Raw genomic sequence first — 21,437 nt, forward strand, 5'->3', positions numbered from 1 at the left:
GAGCCTTAAACAATGGAGTTTGCCTTTGAGTAGCTTCAAAATACCAGTGGGCACAGATGAGATGAATTTAGACAAAGTCTTGCCATGCAGAAGGGTCAAGGAAGCAGAGACCCAACCCAGTGGTGCATTTTGTGCATTCCCTTGGGAGGAAGGCAAGGCCTCACCACGGTCTGCGAGGTCTGCAGGATCTGCCCCAGTACTTCCACCACGTCCCCTCCCTGGTGTCATCTACCCACAGCTCTTGTCACCCTCCCCCGTCACAGCACTCCAGCATGAAGCCCCCTCACTCTTTCCTGATTATATCAGACACATTTGCTCACGAGGCTCACATTTGCTGCCCTGGCTGTTCCCTCTGCTATTTCCCCCAGAAATCTCCTGACCAACGCCCTCGTCTCCTTCAAATCTTTGCTCTAAAGTTACCTTATTAATGAGGTCATCCCTGCCTGTCGTCCATGGATCGAGCACATGGCGGTCACTGCGGCTGCCTTGCCCGTTGCTCGCCGGGACTGTAGGATCCATGGGCAGTGACAGGCCATGCCCTAGACTCACGGTCCAACAGTGGGCACAGGTGAGATGAATTTAGATAAATTCTAAATGGGAGCCCGGCCACTACCAGCTGTATGACTCTGAGTAAGTCCCCTAACCTCTCCAAGTGTGGCACCCTCATAGCTAAGAGGGAGAATATTTCTTGACTCCCCTATTTCACAGGATTTCTGTAGGAACAAGAGAGACATTGTCCCACTCCTCTCGGGACTGCTGGAAAGGAGACGGCTCCGTAAGCTGTAAAGGCCTGGGCTAATGTCAGTGAGGCTACTGCGGGCCAGCATATATGCTCAGTAAGGTACTCCAGACACCTGGGCCGCCCACCTCAGACATCATTTCATCTTGTCCCTGGAAAGTCAAATTGGATAACTGGACCGACCCAAAAGGCAGCCCTGGAACCAGTGTACTGTCCTGACTCATTCTCGCAGACTTGGCCCAGCATTTCCTGGTCCACGCGGCCAACTGTGGGGGAAGATCCCCTAGATGGCCCTGCCACTCTGGGCTGTGAGGATCCCCCTCCCTCACCGGGCTCCAGCCTAGCCTCACAGCACCCCACATAAAAGGCATAAAAGGCCATAGAAAGCAGGAGACATCAGGTACCCCAACCCCAGGACCATTTTCAGTTTGTAGTGGTATTTCCTGATATTGCTAATCACAAAAACTATTCATTGTAGAAAACACAGAAAATTAATGCAAGTTTGTAGAAGAAATTTTAAACCTTGTTATTCTGCCACCCAGAGATAACCACAGCTCCTATATGCATATACCCTCCTAATCTTTTTTCTCCACGTATAAAAAAATTAGACATTAGATATTAGAATTAAAGCTTTCATAATGTCTTATTTACCTAGACATTTCGTATTCCTACTTTATTTACTTAGCATGAAATCAGTAGCATTTTCCTATGTCATCAAATATTTTTTGAAAATATTTGTATGGCTACATGCTACCCTATGCTAGAACTCTAAACATAACTCATTTGACCACTGAATATGGTTAGATACTAGGGTTGAGACTGTGCCAATGGACACCTGGTTCCTTCTCCTGCTCCTCCTCTCCACCCTCCTCGCTGACTCTCCCGGTCTTCATCACTGACTACCCTCCTGCCCAGGCATATGCCAAGCTGAACGGGAGGCACAGGGTAAGATCCCAACCCTGCCCCGGACAGGCTGTCTGTGCTCGTGAAGATGGAAGACAGTGCACTCTTAAAAAAGCAGAAAGGGAGCCCCATGCCGAATGAGGGGTTAGGAGGGTGAAGGTGGTAGAAAGCATTTCCAGATAGGGTGGGATGGCTCCACCAAGAAGACACTGGAGCACTTACCACACACTGGGGCCAGAATACAATGGACAACATGGGGCAAACGCTCAGTAGTCAGCACAGGCCAGTGTGGCCAGGTACACCCAGCCCAAGAGAAGGCTGAGCCCCTGAGTCTGGACCAAGCCCTCTGCCTGCAAACATGGCTCCTGTCCCGCTCAGCAGACAGCCTCGGAGGGAGACAGATATTCATCAAAAACTTCACAAGTAAAGACAAAAATTACAACTGGTCCCTGAAGGAGAGATAGGTAGGGCTATGAGGACATATAACCTGGGGTTCCTTCAGGAGGCAGAAGTGCGGCCAGCCCCATGTGGAAGGAGCAGGTGTGGAGAAGGACCCAGAAGAATGTCTGTCTGGAAAGCAGAGCAGAAATGTAAGGTGGAATCCAAGGGGTGGGCAGAGCCAGACCATGCAGGCCTGATGGGCCATGCTTGGTTTTAATCTTGGGAGGAACAGGAGGTTTTGGAAGGCTTTAAGCAGGGAGAAGGCAGGACTGGATTTCCATTTTGAAGAGTGTGCTCTGACTGTGGACAGATCACTGGCTCAGGAGTGGGGGCAAGAGTGGTGCAGAACGGCCAGTAAGAGGCTGTGCTGGAGCTGGGGCAGGCTGATGGCGACTCGGGGCAGGGTAGTGGCAAAGGGGATGGGAAGAAGTGGAAGGATTGGATGGATATGTCTAGAATCAAGGTTGGGTCAATGATGTGACTTTTCAAAAAATCCCTGTTCAAGTACACTTGCGAGCTAGAAACATGGACCTGTTAGCATGAAGGGGTGCTCACAGTAGCAGGATGTCTCCTTAGACAAAGTCCCTTGGCAGACGTCCTAGTGAAGGCAGAAAGGAAGGAAGTGGGACAGGGCCCAGACAGGGAGTTGCGGTGAGGGACGGGGCACCAGGGGGCAGCACAAGGGGCTCAGCCTCTGAGTTGCCACAACCAGACCAGCCCATGGAACCTCAGCCAGTCACTCTGCAGCCCCACACCTCAGTGTGTACATCTGTTCCTGGGGAACACACCAGGCCTGCAGCCCCCAACCCCCACCCCAAGTGGTTGTAAGGATGGCAGGTTAGATCATTTTGAAGGATCCTGCCAACCTCAAGTGTCTTAGGAAAGGAACTTGGCCATGTCCCAGGCCGCCCTAAGAATGAAGCCAACTTCCAGTAATCAGCCCTGGGGTCAGAGGTTCCAGGGGGAAGTGGAACCCTTAAGCTCTGGACCGGAGCCCTGGGTCTCCAGGCAGGACTGACCCTAAAGGCCAGGATGGGGCAGCCCTGGCTGTGTCCCATATGGGTTGTAAGTGCCTGGAGCTGTAGGCTCTGGTGCAGCAGGGACTGGACCTTAGAATATAACTATCGCTAGTGGTTGACACAGCACAGAGAAGTCCATGCTGTAACGCACCCCGTGGTTTGTGGGGAAAACACGTGCTCTGGGGCAGGCCCCTCTGGACTACTCCCAGATGGTCTGGGAGACGGATCTGGAAGAACGTCTGTTTCTACTTAACTTCTGGTTTCTGCAGAGCCTCTCTGAGCCTCAGTTTCCTCATCCGTAAGCTGGAAATGCCCACACCTACCCTGCCGCGTCGCTGGGATGGTGTGGCATGTATTAAGCACTCAGTAATGGGCCATGCTGCCGGGAGTTTGAACTCAAGCCGCCTGTGGATGGGGTGTAGGCTCTGAGCTTGCTCACGTGCGCTGCAAGGTCGTTCTCTTGCCTCCTCCACGCAGGCAAACTGCTGACAGTGGCAAAGCCACGTTGCCACGCTTGGGGGGAAGACTGCCTTGGTTTCGGGTTTAATAAAAAAAAAAATTTAAAAAAAGGATATTTGGGTTTGGTTTCGTCTAGGGTTTGGCAAACTCGTGTGGTTTGCTTCTCCTTGCGGCTGGGCGGCGGCTCCGGTTCAGGTCCTGGTGGGAGGGAGCAACTAGCGGGGCTTTAGGACCCGGCTGCGCGTCTGCGGGCCCCCGCGGGTCCCGGGTCCCGGGAGCGGCGGGCGGAGAGGCTTGAATGAGAGGCTGGCGGGGATCGGACTGAAACTGCTCGCGGTGGAATAGCTCCGCCGTCGCCAGGCAACCGCCCTGACGCAACGCAAAAAAAAAAAAAAAAAAAAAAAAAAGTCCCTTAAAAAGAGAATAGTGCTGAGAATTCACGGGAGCAGAGAGAAAGGGAGGCGGAAGCCGGCTCAGCCCCCGAGGCCGGGGCCAGAGGCTTCGGCGGGCGCCGGGAGCCCGCGTCCGGAGAAGGAGGCGGGGAGCTCGGTGACACACTTGGAAAGGGCCTTGGAGCGCCTCGGAAGGTAGGTTTGCAACAGGGGCGGGGATGTTCCCAGGACTGGGGTGGTGCTGCGGTGGCCCACGGCGCCCGCAGGGGAGGGGGCTCGGGGCCGCAGGTCCCTAGAGCAGGCACTGGCAGAGGGCAGCCTGGCCCGGGGCTGGGGAGCACCGGTCCCAGCACCCTGGAGTGGACACCCCGCAACCCGCCCGCAGGAGAGCAGGTTCTCTCTGTCCCTGGGGGTTCACTTGTCTCATGCGGAGTGGGACAGCCTGCTGGTCTCCATCTCCCACCTCCTTGATGGCCCGTTCCATGGCTAAGATCTGGAAGCAGATTTGGGGTACAGGGTCTGAGAGGCGGGAGCCCCCACTCAGTATCTTCAGGTCTACTCCCAGACTGCTTGTCATCTCTAAGGCCACCCTGTCCCCTCCAACCTACTTCAGGCACAGTTACTACCCCAAGGAAGCAATCCCTAACTCAGAAGAAATGACCCAGGGCACTTGGGCCCTGGGTGTTCTGAAGGGCTGAGGCCAGTGTGGTTAGAGGGAACTGCACAGCCCAAAGAGCCCCAGGGGAAGGAGCAGATCAGCCTTGAGACTGGGCTTCCCCCCTTCCGGGGATTGTCACTAAGAGAAGGCAGGAAGGTCTATGGCCCTTGGCTAGAGCACAGGTGTCTCCCTCCACCAAGTCAGGTTGGATGTTCTGCTTTTAAAATAATCCCTTATTGTCTGTATCTGGTTTTCATTCTCTGTGGCGTGTGGTTCCTCCTGAGAAGGTCTGGAAGGGAGGCTGATTCTTGGTTGGTGGGCCACGACCTCCTCTTAAACCCACAGGCATGTTCTCCCAGATTAAGCTGCCATCCACTCCCAGCCATTCCTGGTGAATCCCAGGTGGGAGCAGCCCAGGTTCCCATCACCAGGGGAATCCCCTAAGTGCCCAAGGGAGCCAGGCTCCAAAGCAGCTTCCCTTCTGATGCCCAAGAGATGGTCCTTCCGCCCACCAGGCAAGGGACGGAGAGGGGAGAGTGCTGGGCAAAGTCCTGGAGGAGCGAGGTGGCCACGGTGCCTCTAGCCCAACAGCTCGTTTCTGCTAGTATGTTTTTAAGAGGTTTGGCAAAGCAGCCATGAGCTGTGCTTGGAGTGGATAAAGATGACAGCTCTTTTCTGAGTACATTTACCAAGCAGGCACTGCTTGAGGACCCTTCGCATCCATTGGTCATTTTATTCTCACAATGGCCCCTGGCGGGGGCACTGTATCCCAGTTTTGCCAAGAGGGACTCCAAGAGACTCAGTAACTCTGTAGGGCTCAGGTGGCTGCTGAAAGTGCAGGGAGAGTCAGCCTCACGTGCCTGACTCCTCAGACAGTGCTCTCAAAGGAAGGCTGCTTTAGGAGATCTGAGGGCGGAGGCCCAGAGAGGGGGAAGCCACCAGTTGCACCCAGAGAAAATGAGAGCGCTGTGGCAGGGCTGATCCTGTGTCCGGGGACTGTCCCTTACCATCCTGAGGGATCCTGTGCAGCCAGGAAATCCATTTCTTGCATTAGGAGTCTGAAAGGCTCTTCAGTCCAGCCTGGCTCACTTCACCTGTACTTGCCTGAAGTGGAGACAAGGCTTCGCCCTCACCCTCTTCTCCTCCCTGTCCACCCGAAGTCCCCCAACTTTTCATGCACTTGTTCCTGTCTTGTCCTCCCAAATACACGCAAGGATTTCCACAAGATAAATCGTCCCGTTTCCGTATCTACCAGCTTGACCTCCCTCCAAAAAGAGACTCTGGCGGGGAAGTAAATTAAGGCAATGCCTAACTGTTTGCTCAGAGAGATCCACGGAGCCCCAGGCCGAGGGGGAAGAAATGGCTTGTTAGGCTCCTCACACACTCGGGTGGTTTTCTCTAGGTAAATTTTACTAGTGGAAAACTCCCGTGGCCCCACATAAGCATCTGGAATTTTCAGACCCCTCCGCGAGCTCTGCTCTAACTGGCCAAGGCTCTTTGCTTGACTGGGATGCTGGGCTACTTGCAAAGCTGGAAGATGAATGATAAGCTGCACGGTTTGTTCCCTGGTTTATAGACTAGGGTTGAGGGAGTTCGTACTAATTGGAAATCTCCTAGGATTACCCTGGATGGCTCTCAATACACAAATGCACCCTGGGATTTGGATTGGGGTGAGGAGAAAGGACGGAAAAGGCAAATTTTGAAGCAGTCCTCAGGCCAACCTCGAAGGCATGGGGAGGGGCTGCAGAGAGGGTGGGAGCAGGGAGGATGAGGCGGGAGGTGGGAAAGGGGTTTAGCGGGGAACTTGGCAATCAGCCTGTAGAGTTTGGGCTGCCCTAGAGGGTTGAGTTGCCAACATGAGTTTGGAAGGCTGCAAATGTCAGCTTTTCCATGGTCAGGACAGTCGCCCTGGTGTGTAAAAGCCCAGAGCTTCCCCCTCACTCCCCCACCCCCGTTTCTCTCTGGACAAGTATGGGAGAGAAAGGAAAGAAAAGGGGAAAGAAGGTGGGCAAGAGGAGAGGTTAGAAGCTTGCACTCCCCACATCATCTGCTTTCCTACTGAATGCTCCCCGACCCTGCAACAGCAGTCACCCAGGAAAAGCCTTTAGAGAAGGGAGCGCACAGCCCATCTCCCTGTGGGCACTGCCCATCGAGGAAGGGCGCTCATCTCTAGGGGTGGAGCAGTAGCAAGCACTCCAGCCTCAGGGGCCCCTTCACCTCAGGACACCTGCCCAGCAGCCTTTGCAGAGCCCCAGGAAGGGGCCAGCGTTCAGCTTATCCAGGGGTACAGCCAGGGGTACAGCCTGAGCTCCATTTCTTCAAGACAGTCTCTCCAGTATGGCCAGAAATCCCCCCCACACATACAGCCACCCCCAGGATCTGATCTAATTGTGGGAACTAGTAATGGGTCCCAAAAGACTTCCTCATAGGGCTTGCCCCTTGAGATCTCGAAGGGAAGGCCCAGCTCAGAGCCGGTTTTCCAGGTACACAATGGGCCCTGACAGTGACCTCCACTGTGGCCACAGTGTCGGGGCTTACTGAAGGCCGAGCAGCATTTCCTCATACCAGGAAGCCAGCAGAGCTTCTGAGTATGAGCCGGGCACTTCAGCCCCGGAGGCCAGCTGGGGAGCTCTCAGGGCGATGAGTATGCAGTACGATGAGATCCTTGCTTGGAAGGCCTTTCAGGGCCCAGACTATATCCCCCTACCCCCACGCCCATAAAGTGAAAAGTGACAGTACCTCCTTAGTCCTGTGAGCATTGACATATGCTGTGCCCTGGGGACCCTGAGACACTATGAAGTGACTTACGCCCATTCGGTCATAACTCCAGGGTTCGGCTGGGTGGGTGGTTGTTTATTTGCTGGACGGCAACCGCTGCAAACTTGAAGCAAGGGAAGGTGAACCTCATTAGCAGGTTGGATGAAAACAAGCCCTCAGACCACATTCTGCCATCTATGTAGACATTTTTTAAAAGATTTATTCATTTGAGAGAGAGAGACAGAGCACAAGCAGGGGGAGAGGCAGAGGGAGAGGGAGAAGCAGACTCCCCACTGAGCAGGGAGCCTGACTTGGGGCTCCATCCCAGGACCCGGGATCATGACCTGAGCCAGAGGCAGACGCTTAACCATCTGAGCCACCCAAGCGCCCCTATGTAGACATATTTTGAACAACTATTTGCATTCAGGCCCAGCAGAATTCATTCAGCTTGTTCTGTGGACTCAGTGAGGTCGCAGCCATCTGTCTCTCTAGGTGTCCTAACCACACCTCCCCTGAGAGCTCACTAGACTCTTTAGTCCTGCCTTTCCAGGTCAAGAACGTCTCAAGTAATTTTGGCCAACCCACATATCCTGAATACCTCTGTTTTCACCAGGGAGAATGCGTTTCTAACACTTACTCTGTTCATTATCAAATGCCCGGTGTTGAGCAGAGAGAAAACCGCCAAAGCCCCTGTCACAGCCCCCTCTGGGGCACAGACCCTCTGCCTGAGGCTGCTGGCCAGGACTGGGGAGTCCCGCTTTGAATGCACCCTTGCTGCAGCTAGCCTAATGAAACCACACAGAACATCTCGCGACGTCTGTGAAGGGTTTTAAGATCAATAGTAGGCATTGTATCCCAGGTAAGACAATGGTCTTGCCCTCAAGGAGTGTGGAGTCTGATCCGGGTTGCAGGTTAGAAAGATGATTTGAGCAGCCCAGAGTACTGAGCTGACAGGAAAGTGATGCTTCGAGCGTTCTGGAGCACACAGACACACAGGAGCTAACTTGAATGGTCTGGCAGTCATTCTGTCCTTTGGTAGGTCAAGGAGAGGCCCAGCCAAGTGTTGTCATGGACGGGAGGGGACAGTCCTATTAGAGGCCTGACTAAGAATTCACATACACTCTATCGCATTGGGACCTTCCAAAGCTTTGAGGTAGGTTCCATTATGAACACCATTCCATGGATGAGGAACTTGAGGCCTAGAGGGTTAAAGCAATTACGCAAGGTGGTAGAATTGGTGAAATGTTGGGACTGGGCTATCAAGCCCTGTCCCCCAGCACGCAGCCCTGCCCCATCCCTAACCTGCTCTATCTCTTTCTCCTGCTACCAGTCCCCGCCCTCTGTGAGGGATGAACTCAGGCAGCTCCACAGCCCAGCTACATGCAGCTCAAGCTGACACGAGTGGGGAGCAAGGTAACACATCCCACTTTCTGTTCTTCCTGAGCCAGTGTTCCCTCCAAACCCCAGGGTGGGCACAGTCCTGCCCCTCGGGTTAGCTGCAGGCAGCGCTGGACATTGCTAGGCGGCCGAGGACGGGCCCTGCCCAAATACAGGGAAACTCTAAGGGCACTTCAATCCCTGGAGAGGTCAGCACGCCCAGACAGAGTATGAAAGAGAAGTGACTTCAAGAACAGAGCACACCACGAAACTTCTTAGGAAGTCCTTGCTAAACCATTAGGCTTTGGAACTTGTAATGCAGAGTAAAATAGAAAGCCCATCATCAAAACAAATTCCCATTTGAGCTGGACTTGGTTGATTCTGCTTATTTGAAGTGGAAGCCAATTATCCTGTGGATTTGGATAGTCCTAAATCTGCCTTGTGTGGGGGCTGAGACGCATCCCCATCGGGACACACTTTGGTGGGCTGCACTCCACAGGGGGACAGTGTACACCCCAGCGCCCTTAGCTGTGAAGTGGCACCCTGAGTTTCAGTCAGCTGTGAAATGTTCCCTACTTTTATAGCCAGAACACCGGCTTGAACTGCCTTCTACTTTGATCTCTGCCAATTGCTGTAAAGGCCACTCTGCGTCAGCTTTCTACCCTCTAATCCCCAATGCCGTGGCCTTTGGCCAGAAAAGTGCTGTGGTCACATGCAGCTGTGGGCCGGGTTGGCAACAGGCTGCCTCAGCCCCCTCCTGGGCAGCTCTGCCTCATCATGCTCTCCCTGGAGGAGGGCCCCTGATTCAGACTCCGCATTTCCCATGGCTCCTTACCCCCCTTCCTCCCCCTTCCCCTCCCCCTGCCCCTCCCCCTCATGGGACTTGAGGATTCTCAGACACCTTTCTTCCTGCCTGTCAGAGCAAAGCAGCCCTTTCCCAGGGCCTCACAGCCTTGGAGGGGACACTATGGCTTTGACTCCTCGACTCCGGGTGGCCCAGCAGCCCCCTCCCTGCAGCAGCCCTGCACTTTCTCCTCTCCTTTCAGTGAGGCAGTAAATTAGATCTGGGGTGGGGGGGGGGTTGCTGTCCCTGCAGCAACAGGGAAGCACAACTCTTTCTTGGTGATTTTCTGGGCAACTTTTTTCACTGGGCAAAAAGATAGGAAAGGTCTCCTGTTCCCAGCCCTGCGTGTGGCAGGAGGCCTGTGCATCTGCTCTGAGCTGCGGGGAGCAGAGCCCATCAATTATTCAGCATGGGCTGAGCACTCAGAATGTGCAAAGGTCTGAACAAGTGGTTTTTTTTTTATCGAATCTTGCCTCACAATATCCCAGCGAGTTGAAGCAAGGTTTCCAGGTATTCTAGACAGTAAAAGCTCAACTGGGAGTCAGAAGAGGAACCCAAGCCCAGAAAACCCCACTAACGGAGCTGTGTGACCCCACGCATGTCTCGAGATGTCTCTGGTCTGCGGTTTGTCTGTGGCTGAACTCTGAGGAAGGCCTCTCCAGCCCAGACTATCGTGTGTGGGGAAGAACTTGTGAACTTTCGTGTACGGGGTGATTTCAAAATCAGTGTGATCGTTCTTGTTATTCCAGGTAAGGAAATAGGAACTTTGAATGATACGTGGAGGTACAACCATTAGCACTGGACGCCGGAGACCGAGCTTCCCAGGGGAGTGTGGGTAAGTGGGTTCCTCTGCCCCCTACCCTCCCGGGTGCAGCTCGGGGACATGGTGACCACCCACCAGCTGCTGCGGTGTAGACTCTGCGCATGTCAGGGTGGAAGGAAGTGCAGAGGCCGCTGCACCCACACTGCCCATGTTGCAGGGGAGAAGCAGAAGCCCTGAGAGGGGAAGTGAGCTGCTGCGGTCCCTCGGGATGGGACAGGGTCCCTGGAGCTGACTCTCAGGCGGGGGACTCTTCTCTCCCACCCTAGCTAACTAATGCAATCCAAGGAGAGACATGGCAAATACCTAGACTAGTTGGTGCAGAAAAGTACTAAAAAGATTTTGTCAGGGGAAGAAGCGATTGGTTCCACCCAGAAAGAACATAGAAGGCTGTAGAATGAGGTGGTGTTTCAAGTAGCCTCAAAGACTCAGCCACATTCAAACATGAGGTTACAGGGGAAGGATAAAGCCTCAAGGGGAGGCCAGCCCCCCAAGCCACCCGCTTCCCCGTCAGACTCTTTCTGACCCTGAAAGTCATGCCTGTGAACTTGCAGGAGGTCTCCTGCTGGGCAGATTTGGAGGCAGAACGACTCCAGCTGGCGTGTGTTCACTAATTCACAGCCCCGCCATCCTCAGCATTTATTGAACATCTACTGTTTGTAGATCCTTGTGTTCAGGATGCAAAAGAGGAAGCGATGCTCTTCCTATTGAGAAGCTAGACATCTGGTCAGGGAGGCGGGACACTTCCACGGCTCAAGGTCAAACAGGCTCATGTGCGGTGAGCATCGTGGAGGCCAGTGCCAGGGGGGATTCAAAGAACGACCTGGTGGGTCAGGCACCCGTGAGGACTTTTGAGTGGAAGCAACCCCTTGGCTGAGCTGGAAAGCAGAGCTTTAGTCTTTGTGAGGAGCAGGGAGGCCCCAGACAGGCTAGTCATTCATTCCTTCAACAAAGTTACTGACACCGACTGTGTTGGGAGTGCTAGGGTCACAGTAGTGAGCAAGAGAACGTCACCGTCCTCGTGGAGCTTACGTTCTAGTGGGTGAAATGCACAGTAAACAAGTAAACAAATCCACATATACCATCATAGTTGTATGATGGGTGACAACAGCTAGGGATTGAAACGAAGAAGGATATCTCGGTACGATGGTCAGAGCCGGTGTCTGTGTGGAGGGGGCATGTGAGCGGACACGCATGAACTGGGCGCATGCAATCAGACGGAGGCCAGCTGACCGAGCCGAGGCTTGAGGGCAGGCAGCCGAGCCTCGGACTCTCAGATGAAATGCCTGGATTCTCACAGTGACTTGCTGCCAGGAGGGGTCATCCAGGCAGCAAAGAGATGACTTCCAGGAAGCAGGAAATGAAGTGTTCTTCTGGGCGGGCAGCTGTCCCCTGAGGTCTGTAGATCGTGGGGGGCATTTGAGGAAGATCCCACCGACAGGCACAACCCTGGTACCATCCCCCTTCCCTTACTGTCATCCCCCACCATACACCCAGAGCACACATGCGACCGTGTAACACCCCCCCCTACACACACAGTGTCCCAGCACAGTTTACCCCCACCAGGGTCCAGTCTCTGCAAGATGTCATTCCCATCTCAGGAGCTCCCTCCCGACAGCGGCTCAGACCAAGACATGGAATAAAGATGAGCTATGGAGGGCCAGACCAGCAGGTGTCCCCTCCTGCTTCGGTCACCATGGCAACCTCTGACAGGAGAGAAAACCCGCTTTCTGGCAGCTCCTCGAAGCTCCCTGGCTCCTTTGGGTAGTTCTGTAGGGCACAGGGCTGTATCCCCCGACCCCTCAGCCCGGGTCATGAGCACTCCTGCCAGTGTGCGGAGCACACACTAGAAGTTCACTAGAAGGCCACCATGGGCCACCACCGGAGGTCAGGCCTGAGTCGGCCTCCCCTCCCCCCACTCCTCCATTTAAGATAAGCATTGTGGGTTTATTATTAAACCTGGCTGAAGAAGCCTGCCTTGTCAAACTCCGCCTCCACACCCCAGACCTATTGACCCCTCACCCACCTGGGGAAAAAAATTAGCTGCTTTAGAAAAGGAAAGAAAAAAAATCCAGGTGTGAGTTGTGGCCTGAGCTGCCCTGAATTTAAGTTTCTAAGATGCATAACAGTCCACCAAGCCCTTCTCATCCTTGCTATAACTCTACAGGGGGGGCACTGCACCAACCCTACTTTCAAAACGGGTCCCTGTAATTCTCAGCTGGAGGAGGCCCCGCCTGCCTCTCAGGGAGGGGAGAGTTTTGTAGTTGGCATGCTGTTTTAGGACACTGCTGAGCCCTCAGGGATGGATTCTGTCTCCCCAAATGAATTATACATCCCCCTCTTCTTTCAGTCAGGGCTCTCGGTCTAAGCACCAGAAAACAGTCTTGCTGCAAGGAGTTCACAGAATTGGCGGAAGGTAGAGACCCAAGGGAGACAACAGGCAGAGCCAAGGCGGCTCCAGAAAACAGAGTGGGAGGCAAGGCCCTGTGAATTAGACGGTTTGCCTGACACCGACTCCGTGGGTTTTAGGTTTTTACTCACATAATACCCCCAAAACACTTCTGATACCAGATGTGTGATTTTTCCACACCAAACAACCCTCCAGCTCTCTGCAGGCAGCAGTTGGTGTCCTATGATCTCCCTCAATGTTGACACCATCGAGCTGAAGTCAGTGTCAGAACCCGCAGGTGAAGGGTTCAGTCCCGCAGACTGCTCCCGGCTTTGCACGACAACTATAAGTCCCAGATTGTCACCCGGACTTCTGACCTGCTGACTATATATTGGGAATTGCTCACAACCCCCTCCTCTGATTCACTGGTTTGCTAGAATGGCTCACAAAACTCAGGGAAGCATTTCCTTGCATTCACCTGCCAATAAAGGGGTACACAGGGCAAGGTGTGAGGAAGGGGTGCAGAACTCACGTGCCCTCTCCAGGTGCGCCACCCGCCCCCCCCCGCAGAATTTCCATGCGTGCACCAATCCAGAAGCTCTCTGAACCCCTTCGGGTAGGGTTTTTATGGAGGCTCATTACATAGGCATGATTGATTAAATCATTAGCTATTTGTGATTGACTCAATCTCCAGCCCCTCCCCCCCACCTCCCAGGGCAGAGGCCGGGCTGAAAGTTCCAACCTTCTCATCACAGAGTGGGCTTTCTGTGAGTCCCCCCATTAACATAAACTCCGGTGAGGTTGAAAGGGGCTTGTTATGAATAGTAAGACACTCCTTTCACCTCTCTGGCTCTAGAGCTATTTCAAGAACTAAGGACAAAACCCAGACATTACAACAAGAAATATTCTTAATTGCTCTTATCACTTAAGGACATTCCAAGGGTTTCAGGAGCTCTGTATCAGAAATTGGGGATGGAAACCAAATATATATTTCTTATTATATATCACGTCCTGCAACTGTCCTTTAGCAGGGATGATCTGGCTAAGATAATGCCATTTCCCCTGCACTTCACATCTGCCTCCAAGGTTCATCTGGCCACAAATGAATCCTAACCATTTCTCCTTCTGGGCCTCAGGCACACCACGTCCTTTTTTTTTTTTTTTTTAAGATTTTATTTATTTATTAGAGAGAGAGAGATCACAAGAAGGGGGAGCAGCAGGCAGAGGGAGAGGGAGAAGCAGGGGCTCGATCCCAGGACCCTGGCATCATGACCTGAGCCGGAGGCAGACGCTTAACTGACTGAGCCACCCAGGCGCCCCACATCCCCCATTCTGAGGCCTGGGCCTGAGCATCGGATTGGCCAAGCTCAAGTCGCCTACTCTCAGCTAGGTGTCAGGGCATGGGACAGGAAGGAGGGAGGAGCTGATCCTCTCTGCTCAGAGGACAGGCCCCCAGCAACCCCAGGTCAGCATGGACCATGGCTGGTTTCTGGATAGTTCTGGTAAGGAAACCTAGGAAGACTCTGATTGGCCCAGCTGGGGTCATGTGACCACCTACTCAGGCCGGAGAAGGCATGCACATCCTGAAAGGGTTTCGGGGTTCTTGTCTCACTGAGTCAAAAAATTAATCTCACAGACACAAAAGGGTGAAGTGAAGTGGAAGTTTATTCAGTGAAGGTGAGAACAGAAAGGAAAGAAAAAATCTCCCTAGAGTGAGAGGGCTCCTGAATAGGGACCCCTGAGGGCTTTTATGGTCTGTCTTTTATAGAAAACTGACCAGGGAACTTGAATCCTCTTGATGTCACCCCTGATAGCACCATGATTACTTCTCCTTTGACTATCTCGTCTCTGCTGTTTAAGACAAATGAGGTGGTGTGGTTCTGTTCCCTTATCTCTGGTTGTTACGCCTCAGCATTTCTGGGATTTTTGGTGGGCCCAATCACCTAGCCCCCTACCTTTCTCTCCCTATCTAACCCCGCCTGTCCCTTACTCAACAGGAAGCACACAGAGAAATTCTGTTTCCAGAAGAGAGAAAGGACCCAGGGTGGAAATTACCTCACAATGCTGGACACAGAGGAAGTCCTCCAGCTACACCTGTGATGCTGGATTGGCCCACGTGCCAGCTCCCAGTCCTGGCACTTGAAGCAGGATGAGGCTATTCCTGTCTTCCTAGGGCCTGAGGGTCTGGGACTCTGAGGTCAGGGCAGGGCTCATGAGGACAGGCGGTGAGGGGACCAGGTCCCCTCTGCTTCTGTGAACCTGCCCAGACTGGCTCAGACTTGAATGAGCACAGGCCACAGTGCATGGAGTGGGGGCCCAGGTGGCTAACTGTTCTATTTGCTCGTTCATTCCACAGATGTTTAGAGAGAGCAGCATGGTGGCAAGTGCTGTGTGTTCCAGGATGCAAAATCTGGTTCTTATCCTCATGAAGCTCAGAGTCTTATGAAGGAACCATCAGGAAAGTTCCTTGTAGCAGTGCTATGGTTTGAGAGGGCCAGTAAGCCCAGTGGTAGATGAGCCAGCCTGGAGCTTGACTGCAGAGGTGAAATCTCCACTTTCCCATTCATTAGTTCTGCTACTCAGCCTCTCTGTGTCTCTCAGTCTCCTCATGTGTGTAATGGAGACAACGATACTACTTGCCTTGTGGGGTTGTTGTGAGGATTCCTGTGTTTGTACATGTAACGCTCCTAGAACAATGCCTGGCATGGTCCGCTCTGAGTAAGCGTTAGCTAATATTGTTGTGGTGACATAATTGTTTCTCTGATGTGCTCTCCTTGCATCCCAGGCACAAGCAGCTGGGGCAAGTCAAGGAACACTTCCTGAAAAAGAAAACCCCTGAGAAATGATGGGTAGAGGAAGGGAAGGGTGTTCCAGGCCGAGAGAACAGCTTATGCAAAGCCCCGAGGGGGTGAGAGAGCGAGCTACTCCATGGGACAGGAGCACTGGGGAAATTGCATACCGTGGAGAAGAAACGAAACAGTTCTAGGGAAGAACCTCAGACAGCAGGGAGCAGGCATGAGCCTGGGGATCCAAACAGGGCAAGGGTGGCTTTTGAGTGCCTTAGACCGTAGAGCAACAGGGAGTGAGCGCAGCCAGGCAATGGGCTCCTCCTACCTTCGCCCCTGAGAGAGACAGAGACAGGGAGCGACAGAGAGAATGAGTTAGCAGCCCCTGCGCCCTTCCCTGCCCATGGAGTCCATCTAGGAAGTGGGTCTGAAAGTTGTCCAAGTGAACAGATTAGGTCATAATGACACAAGGGCATAATTGGCTGATGACGGAGCTGCACCCACCTGGCTCCCCCAGCAGCCTGAGAATTAGCTCATGGCTGGCGCAGCCTCCCTTGCAGCAGCCACTGTGGGCGCGAGTGAGCCAGGAGCGTGTTTGAGCAGCAGTCCTCCTGGGCAGCGTAGGTCCTGGGGCGCTGGCTTCTTGCTACTACAAAAAGGTGGATGCGCCCCTGAGGCTTGTCTTCTGTTGCGGGAAATTTCACGTTTCCCCCGGCAGCCGGGTGGCCTGACTGGCAGGGCACGCCTGGGCCTGGTGGGATTAGGGTCTGACCTTGTTTTTCTGGGCGCCTGGTTCTGCCAGTATCCTTTGGCTTTCCTCCCCAGGCTGTCTGCCTTTGCAAGGCTCAGAGTGAGAGAAAATGTGTTCCCCAGCGTCAGGAAGGAATTAGGTTAGATATAAAGCAAGCCCCTTTGCCCAGGTGTTGGAGGGCTCTTCCTCTCAGGGCCAGCGCTCCCACATCCCTGGTTTGTCCAGGGGAAAGGGAAGTCCCTACTGCCCTTTCAGACCAGGGAGCCCTCCAGGGCTGGCGTTGGCTCCCCTGCACCCAGCTGAGTGCCCACATCCCTGCAGTGACCTGAGTCGGTGACATTCCAGCTCAGCTCCCAGCAGCCTAGCTGGAGAGGGAGGGAACAACTCCACAGGGGCTCTCGGACACCAGGGCATCCAGAGGGGCAGCGATCCCTGGGACACCATCTGAGGACCAGGCGGCCTGAGAGCGGGTCCTGTTTCAACAAATCTTCACCACATGCATGTGCTGGGGGCCATGGGAAACAGTCTAGGGCTCTGTCCCTGCCTGCTACGGGTGACCACGCCCCTCAAGTGGGGAGTCCCTGACTCAGGCCTCTCCACACCCCGCACATGCCTTGATGCTAGTAATAATCCTCAGGTGGGTACAGCTCTTCAAAGGTGGCAGCGAACTTTCATGTACCAGGTTTCAGCGGATGCTCACAGCATCCTCACGAGGCGGGTTGGGGTAGGAAGCCCACTTGTACAGAGGAGGAAACGGAGGCTGAGAGGAGAGAGCTGAGCCCCAACACTCGGTTTCTGGGGAGCAGATCTGGGGCCAGAGCTGAGGCATTCAGCCCCCCTGCCCTTGCTCTTACTATGTGGATAACACACTGTCAAAGCTGGTCACTCTGGGGCACCTGAGCCATGGACAGGGGTGTTTAGAATAGGAGCAGGGAGGGAAGGGAGTGGGGATAGAGAGTGGTGTTTTCCTAAGCTGAGCTTTTTTCCTCTTTCCTGTGGCAGACCTGCTAGTCACCACTGCGGGATGAGACTCTAAAGGGGAGACCTGAACATCTGGGGGGAGGTGGAGCCCATCGACTTCATCTCAGTCAGCTTCCAGGGAAGGATGCAGGGTGCATGGAGTGCCCAGGCCACCCAGCATGTCCGGGCTGAAGGGGGTGACTGCTCAGTGCAGCGCATAGTAGTTTATCTGGTCACATGACTGATGTAGCACTGATAGGTTTCATCATCTTAGGAATAAGTTTTAAAGTACAACGTTGTCTAAGGTTCACCATAGATTAGGCAACGTGTGAAGGGCTCGATTATTTGTTACTTCAATCCTTGAAATGGCCCATGAAGCTGATATTATTAGCACCAGGGCTGGCTTCATGAGCAAGGAACCCTGGCAGCCCCTCTGGGCCCCGTGCTTGAGGAAACGCTCTGCGCTGCCATCTTTAAATTCTTCATACTTTTCCACAAGGAGCTCTGCATTTTCATTTTGCACCGAGCCCAGCAAATTATGTAGACGATCGTGGTTATCCCCACGTCTTAGAAGAGGACGCAGAGGCACAGAATGGTCGAGAAGCGCCCATGGGCGTCTAACCCCAAGGCCCATGCCCTCTGGAGTCGGCAGAGGCCGGCCAGTGTCCGAAGACTGTATGCAAGTCCGGCGACCGGCACCTGTCTGTGGTTGGGGCTGACTCACTTCACTCCTCCCAACCTCGATTTTCTCCTTTGTGGAATGGGGTGATCCCACCTGCTCCTCGGGGCCACTGGGTGGCTTGAGTGAGGGGATGCGTACCTGGGTTCTTCCACACACTCCCTAAGCTCCGCCGATCAAAGGATCATCATTAGCTGACTCACAGCGCATTGGCGCTCCTGTTAATGCCTCCAAGTCCTCCTGACCCCGTCTTCATAGGCCTTCTCTGGATTGCTTTAGAAACCACCAATTAAAATAAACTCCCCTACCCTTGGAGGCAGCCTCATAAAGTCACGGAGTCATAGCTCTTTCCCACTCCAAAGGGAAGACCCTCCCCTAACAGGTTCTCCCTCTAGCCACAGCTGCCCCTGCCTTCTGCAGTGAACTGTGCAGCTCAGGGAGAGCAGGGAGGACTTCCAGTCCGTGTCCTCTGCTCACGCAACTGTGGTGTGGAGAGAGCTTACGGTCTGTCTGCGATTAGATCCTCTCCAAAAAGCTTCACTGGAAACCATCAGAGCTCCCCTGTCTGGCGGAAAGAAGTCCTGTAAGGTAGAGCCGCCCCGAGGCACACTCACAGCACTTTCTGGCATCTCCGCAAAGAGGCAGCTGGCGCCTGGGAGGGGCTGCTAATAGGTCTTTAGATTCGGAGAGATGCTAAGGAAGCCTGTGTGACCTTGAGACTGCACAGAAAGCCCTTCGTGAGAACACCCTGCATTCGCAAAGCATGCTAAACCTGCAGAAAGTGCGTATAAACCTCAGTTCTGCCAATCCCCCAAACCTAGGAGATTATCACCCCCATTTTATAGGCAAGAATACTGAGGCTCAGCAAGCCTGACAGCACCTACAGCGTGGCCATCTGATCCCTGGTCTAGTGTTTCTGGCTCAAGACCAGTGGTTCCCAGTCCTGGCCACTCACTCACATTCCCTGGGGAGCCTTAAAACCACGCTGATGGCTGAGTCCCACCCCAGATTAATTGAATCAGAACCCCTGGGACTGGAGCCTGGAAATTCATTATCATGGAAGTTCCTCTGGGGAGTCCCATCTGGGTGGCTGGAGGTGAGAACTAGCTTTCTCTGCCATTAGTTGGGGTAGAATATTCCCACTCATTCCTCAGGGATGCCCCCAGATGGGCCAGGCTCAGAGCTTGGGGAGGACATCCAGACTTCCTCTGGTCAGATGGAGTTTCAGGAGGGGATCACAGATTGTAGCAAGCTTGGTTCTTCTTGAATGTCTCCCCCGCCAGGTGGGAGAGAAGCCCCAGAGCCTCCCTGGGGGACCGAGTATGTGTTTTTTTTTTTGCTCCGCTCCAATTCTCTGTCTCTTCCTATGCCTGTCCACCAACACCCTGTGCCCAGTTTCCATCACCCAAACAAGTAATCAGTTTTAGTTTTCCTCCTCGCAGAGATCTTTTAGGCACATAGAAGTCAATAAGAATCTGCCCCTTCTCCTCCTTTCCCACACCAACAATGTACTCTCCAGACTATGAATGTCTTGGTTTTTTTCATGTTGGCTTTATCTTGGACATCATGCCATACAAATTCATTCTTTTTCTGCATGCCCTCAGCACACGTTTTTAAAGATGAGCCTGAGAACCAAGGAATTCTCTCGTCTGTCCAAGTGTCCAAGTCAAATGTGCCCTACTCTGATCTACCCATCTCCACTTGCCTGGACCCTGTGGGCACAGGAATGTGGCTGGGAGGCTGGGGTCTCACTCAGACTCAGAGTTACTTCTCTACCCTGCGCTCAGACCACCTCCCCAGAGATGGGAGGATCAAATCAGATCAGAGAGCCTCAGCCCTTGTCCATGAGGCACTGCAGTGTGGGCGTTTTAGGTAAATGGGAGAACCATCTTTCTAGAACCGTGAGTCACAATCCTCGCTCGGTTTAACAATCCTTGAGTGAGTTCGGCTCTTCCCTCAGCCGTTGCAGGTTTATTTGCTTCCTCCTCGGAAGAGGTGAGGTAAGGTGTTGTTCTTGGAGGAAGGAGCTGAGAGTGTGTCATAAGAGCTGGAAGAGCAAGCGCCTGAGGACAAGGGCTGTGGTGGGCGGGGTGGGGCGGGGTCAGCGGTCCAGGGACCCCAAGGCACAACTGTGCCTGCCTGGGGACCCACAGTTTCGCTGTCGCTCAGAGGAGAGACCTGATCCTTCAGAATCAGACAACCCAGCCTTGTCCTTGCTCATCGCCAGGAGCTCTCTGGTGAGTCATTCAAACTCTCAGAGCCTCAGGTTTCTTGCGTGTAAAATGGGGACAGAAAGAAGTAACTACAGACTTGCCTTGAGAACTGAATGAGATAATGCAGGTGGAATCATTTCGTAAATAGTGAACACTGTGTGTGCAGAGCATTGATTTATTATTAACTTCTCTGTGTTGAATGAAGGCTTGAAATTGCCTCTCTCGTCCTGTGCGAGCAATGTCACCTAACCTCTTGGAGCCTCAGTTTCCCCTCCTGAGGAGCTCAGGATTGTGGCGGGCCTTCTGCCAGGGGAGGGATTAGTACTGACATCATTTGCGTCCTTCCTGCAGGGCCTCCAACCAGCCGGCAGCTCCTCAACGCCTGCCCTTGCCCATGAGGAGGGAGCTCAGTCCTGCTTCCCCGCCAGTCTCTGATCTGCCTGCACCTCGGCACTGATAGATCTTCTTGGCAAATCTGCCCCCAAGATTCCTGCTGACGCTTGTCTGTTCCTGCCTTTTGTGAAACATGGCACCCACAGGACTCCGGGAAGAATCTTAAATCCTGAGCCTCCACAGCAGCTCTGGAGAGGGCACTCGGTGTGGCTCAACCACGGTCCCTGTCAGCTCCGGGAGCTGCTCACATACCAGCAATGCCCTCAGGATCCCTGACCCCAGCTGGATGAGACCCTTCCTGAGTGGGACCCAACCTTGCCACCCACTAAGATTCCCACACCGCCCCCCACCACTTCCCATGACTGGCCGCCCCAGCAGGCTCTAGAATGTCTGTGCCTCAGATCCAAGTAGAAGAAGTGGTAGGTGGGGAAGAAGAGACGGCAGGAGCAGCCCTGCCTCCCGACGACCACCTTCGGAGCCTGAAGGCCCTCACTGAGAAATTGAGGCTGGAGACCCGAAGGCCCTCCTACTTGGAATGGCAGGCCCGGCTGGAAGAGCAGACATGGCCCTTCCCGAGGCCAGCTGCTGAGCAGGAGGAGTGTGGGGAGGAGGAGCCCTCATGCCCCAGGAGAGAGCCCAGGCAGCATCCCCCACCTAACGGGAGTGCCAGCCAGGACGCTGGGCCCCAGCCCACTGGCAAGCTGGAAGGCTTTGAAAATATCGACGAAGCTATAGCCTGGCTCAGGAAGGAACTGGTAAGTGGCTGCCCCTCCAAGAATCCCCGGAAAAGATGCCCCCCCCCTTTCTGTCTGTCTCCTCTGTCTGTGTCTCTCTTTATCTCTGTGTCTCTCCCCCCA

General features: G+C 53.9%; 1 protein-coding gene across 3 annotated transcripts in view; it reads left to right on the forward strand.

The window, feature by feature from the left end:
- Positions 1-3,984: 3,984 nt before the first annotated feature.
- Positions 3,985-21,437, forward strand: part of FAM167A (family with sequence similarity 167 member A) — a 40,341-nt gene continuing 22,888 nt past the window's right edge. Inside the window, exons 1-4 of one of the 3 annotated variants that reach the window (XM_057310184.1) lie at positions 3,985-4,148; positions 8,699-8,781; positions 10,339-10,424; positions 20,539-21,335. In XM_057310184.1, the coding sequence (XP_057166167.1) occupies positions 20,967-21,335 (369 nt within the window). In that variant the 5' untranslated portion in view covers positions 3,985-4,148; positions 8,699-8,781; positions 10,339-10,424; positions 20,539-20,966. Of the gene's footprint in view, positions 4,149-8,698; positions 8,782-10,338; positions 10,425-20,122; positions 20,212-20,538; positions 21,336-21,437 lie in introns of those variants that run through there. The other 2 variants (XM_057310185.1, XM_026518900.4) reach the window with 2 other exon arrangements.

This window comes from Ursus arctos, unplaced genomic scaffold, assembly GCF_023065955.2.
Source record: "Ursus arctos isolate Adak ecotype North America unplaced genomic scaffold, UrsArc2.0 scaffold_11, whole genome shotgun sequence".
NCBI lineage: Eukaryota > Metazoa > Chordata > Mammalia > Carnivora > Ursidae > Ursus > Ursus arctos.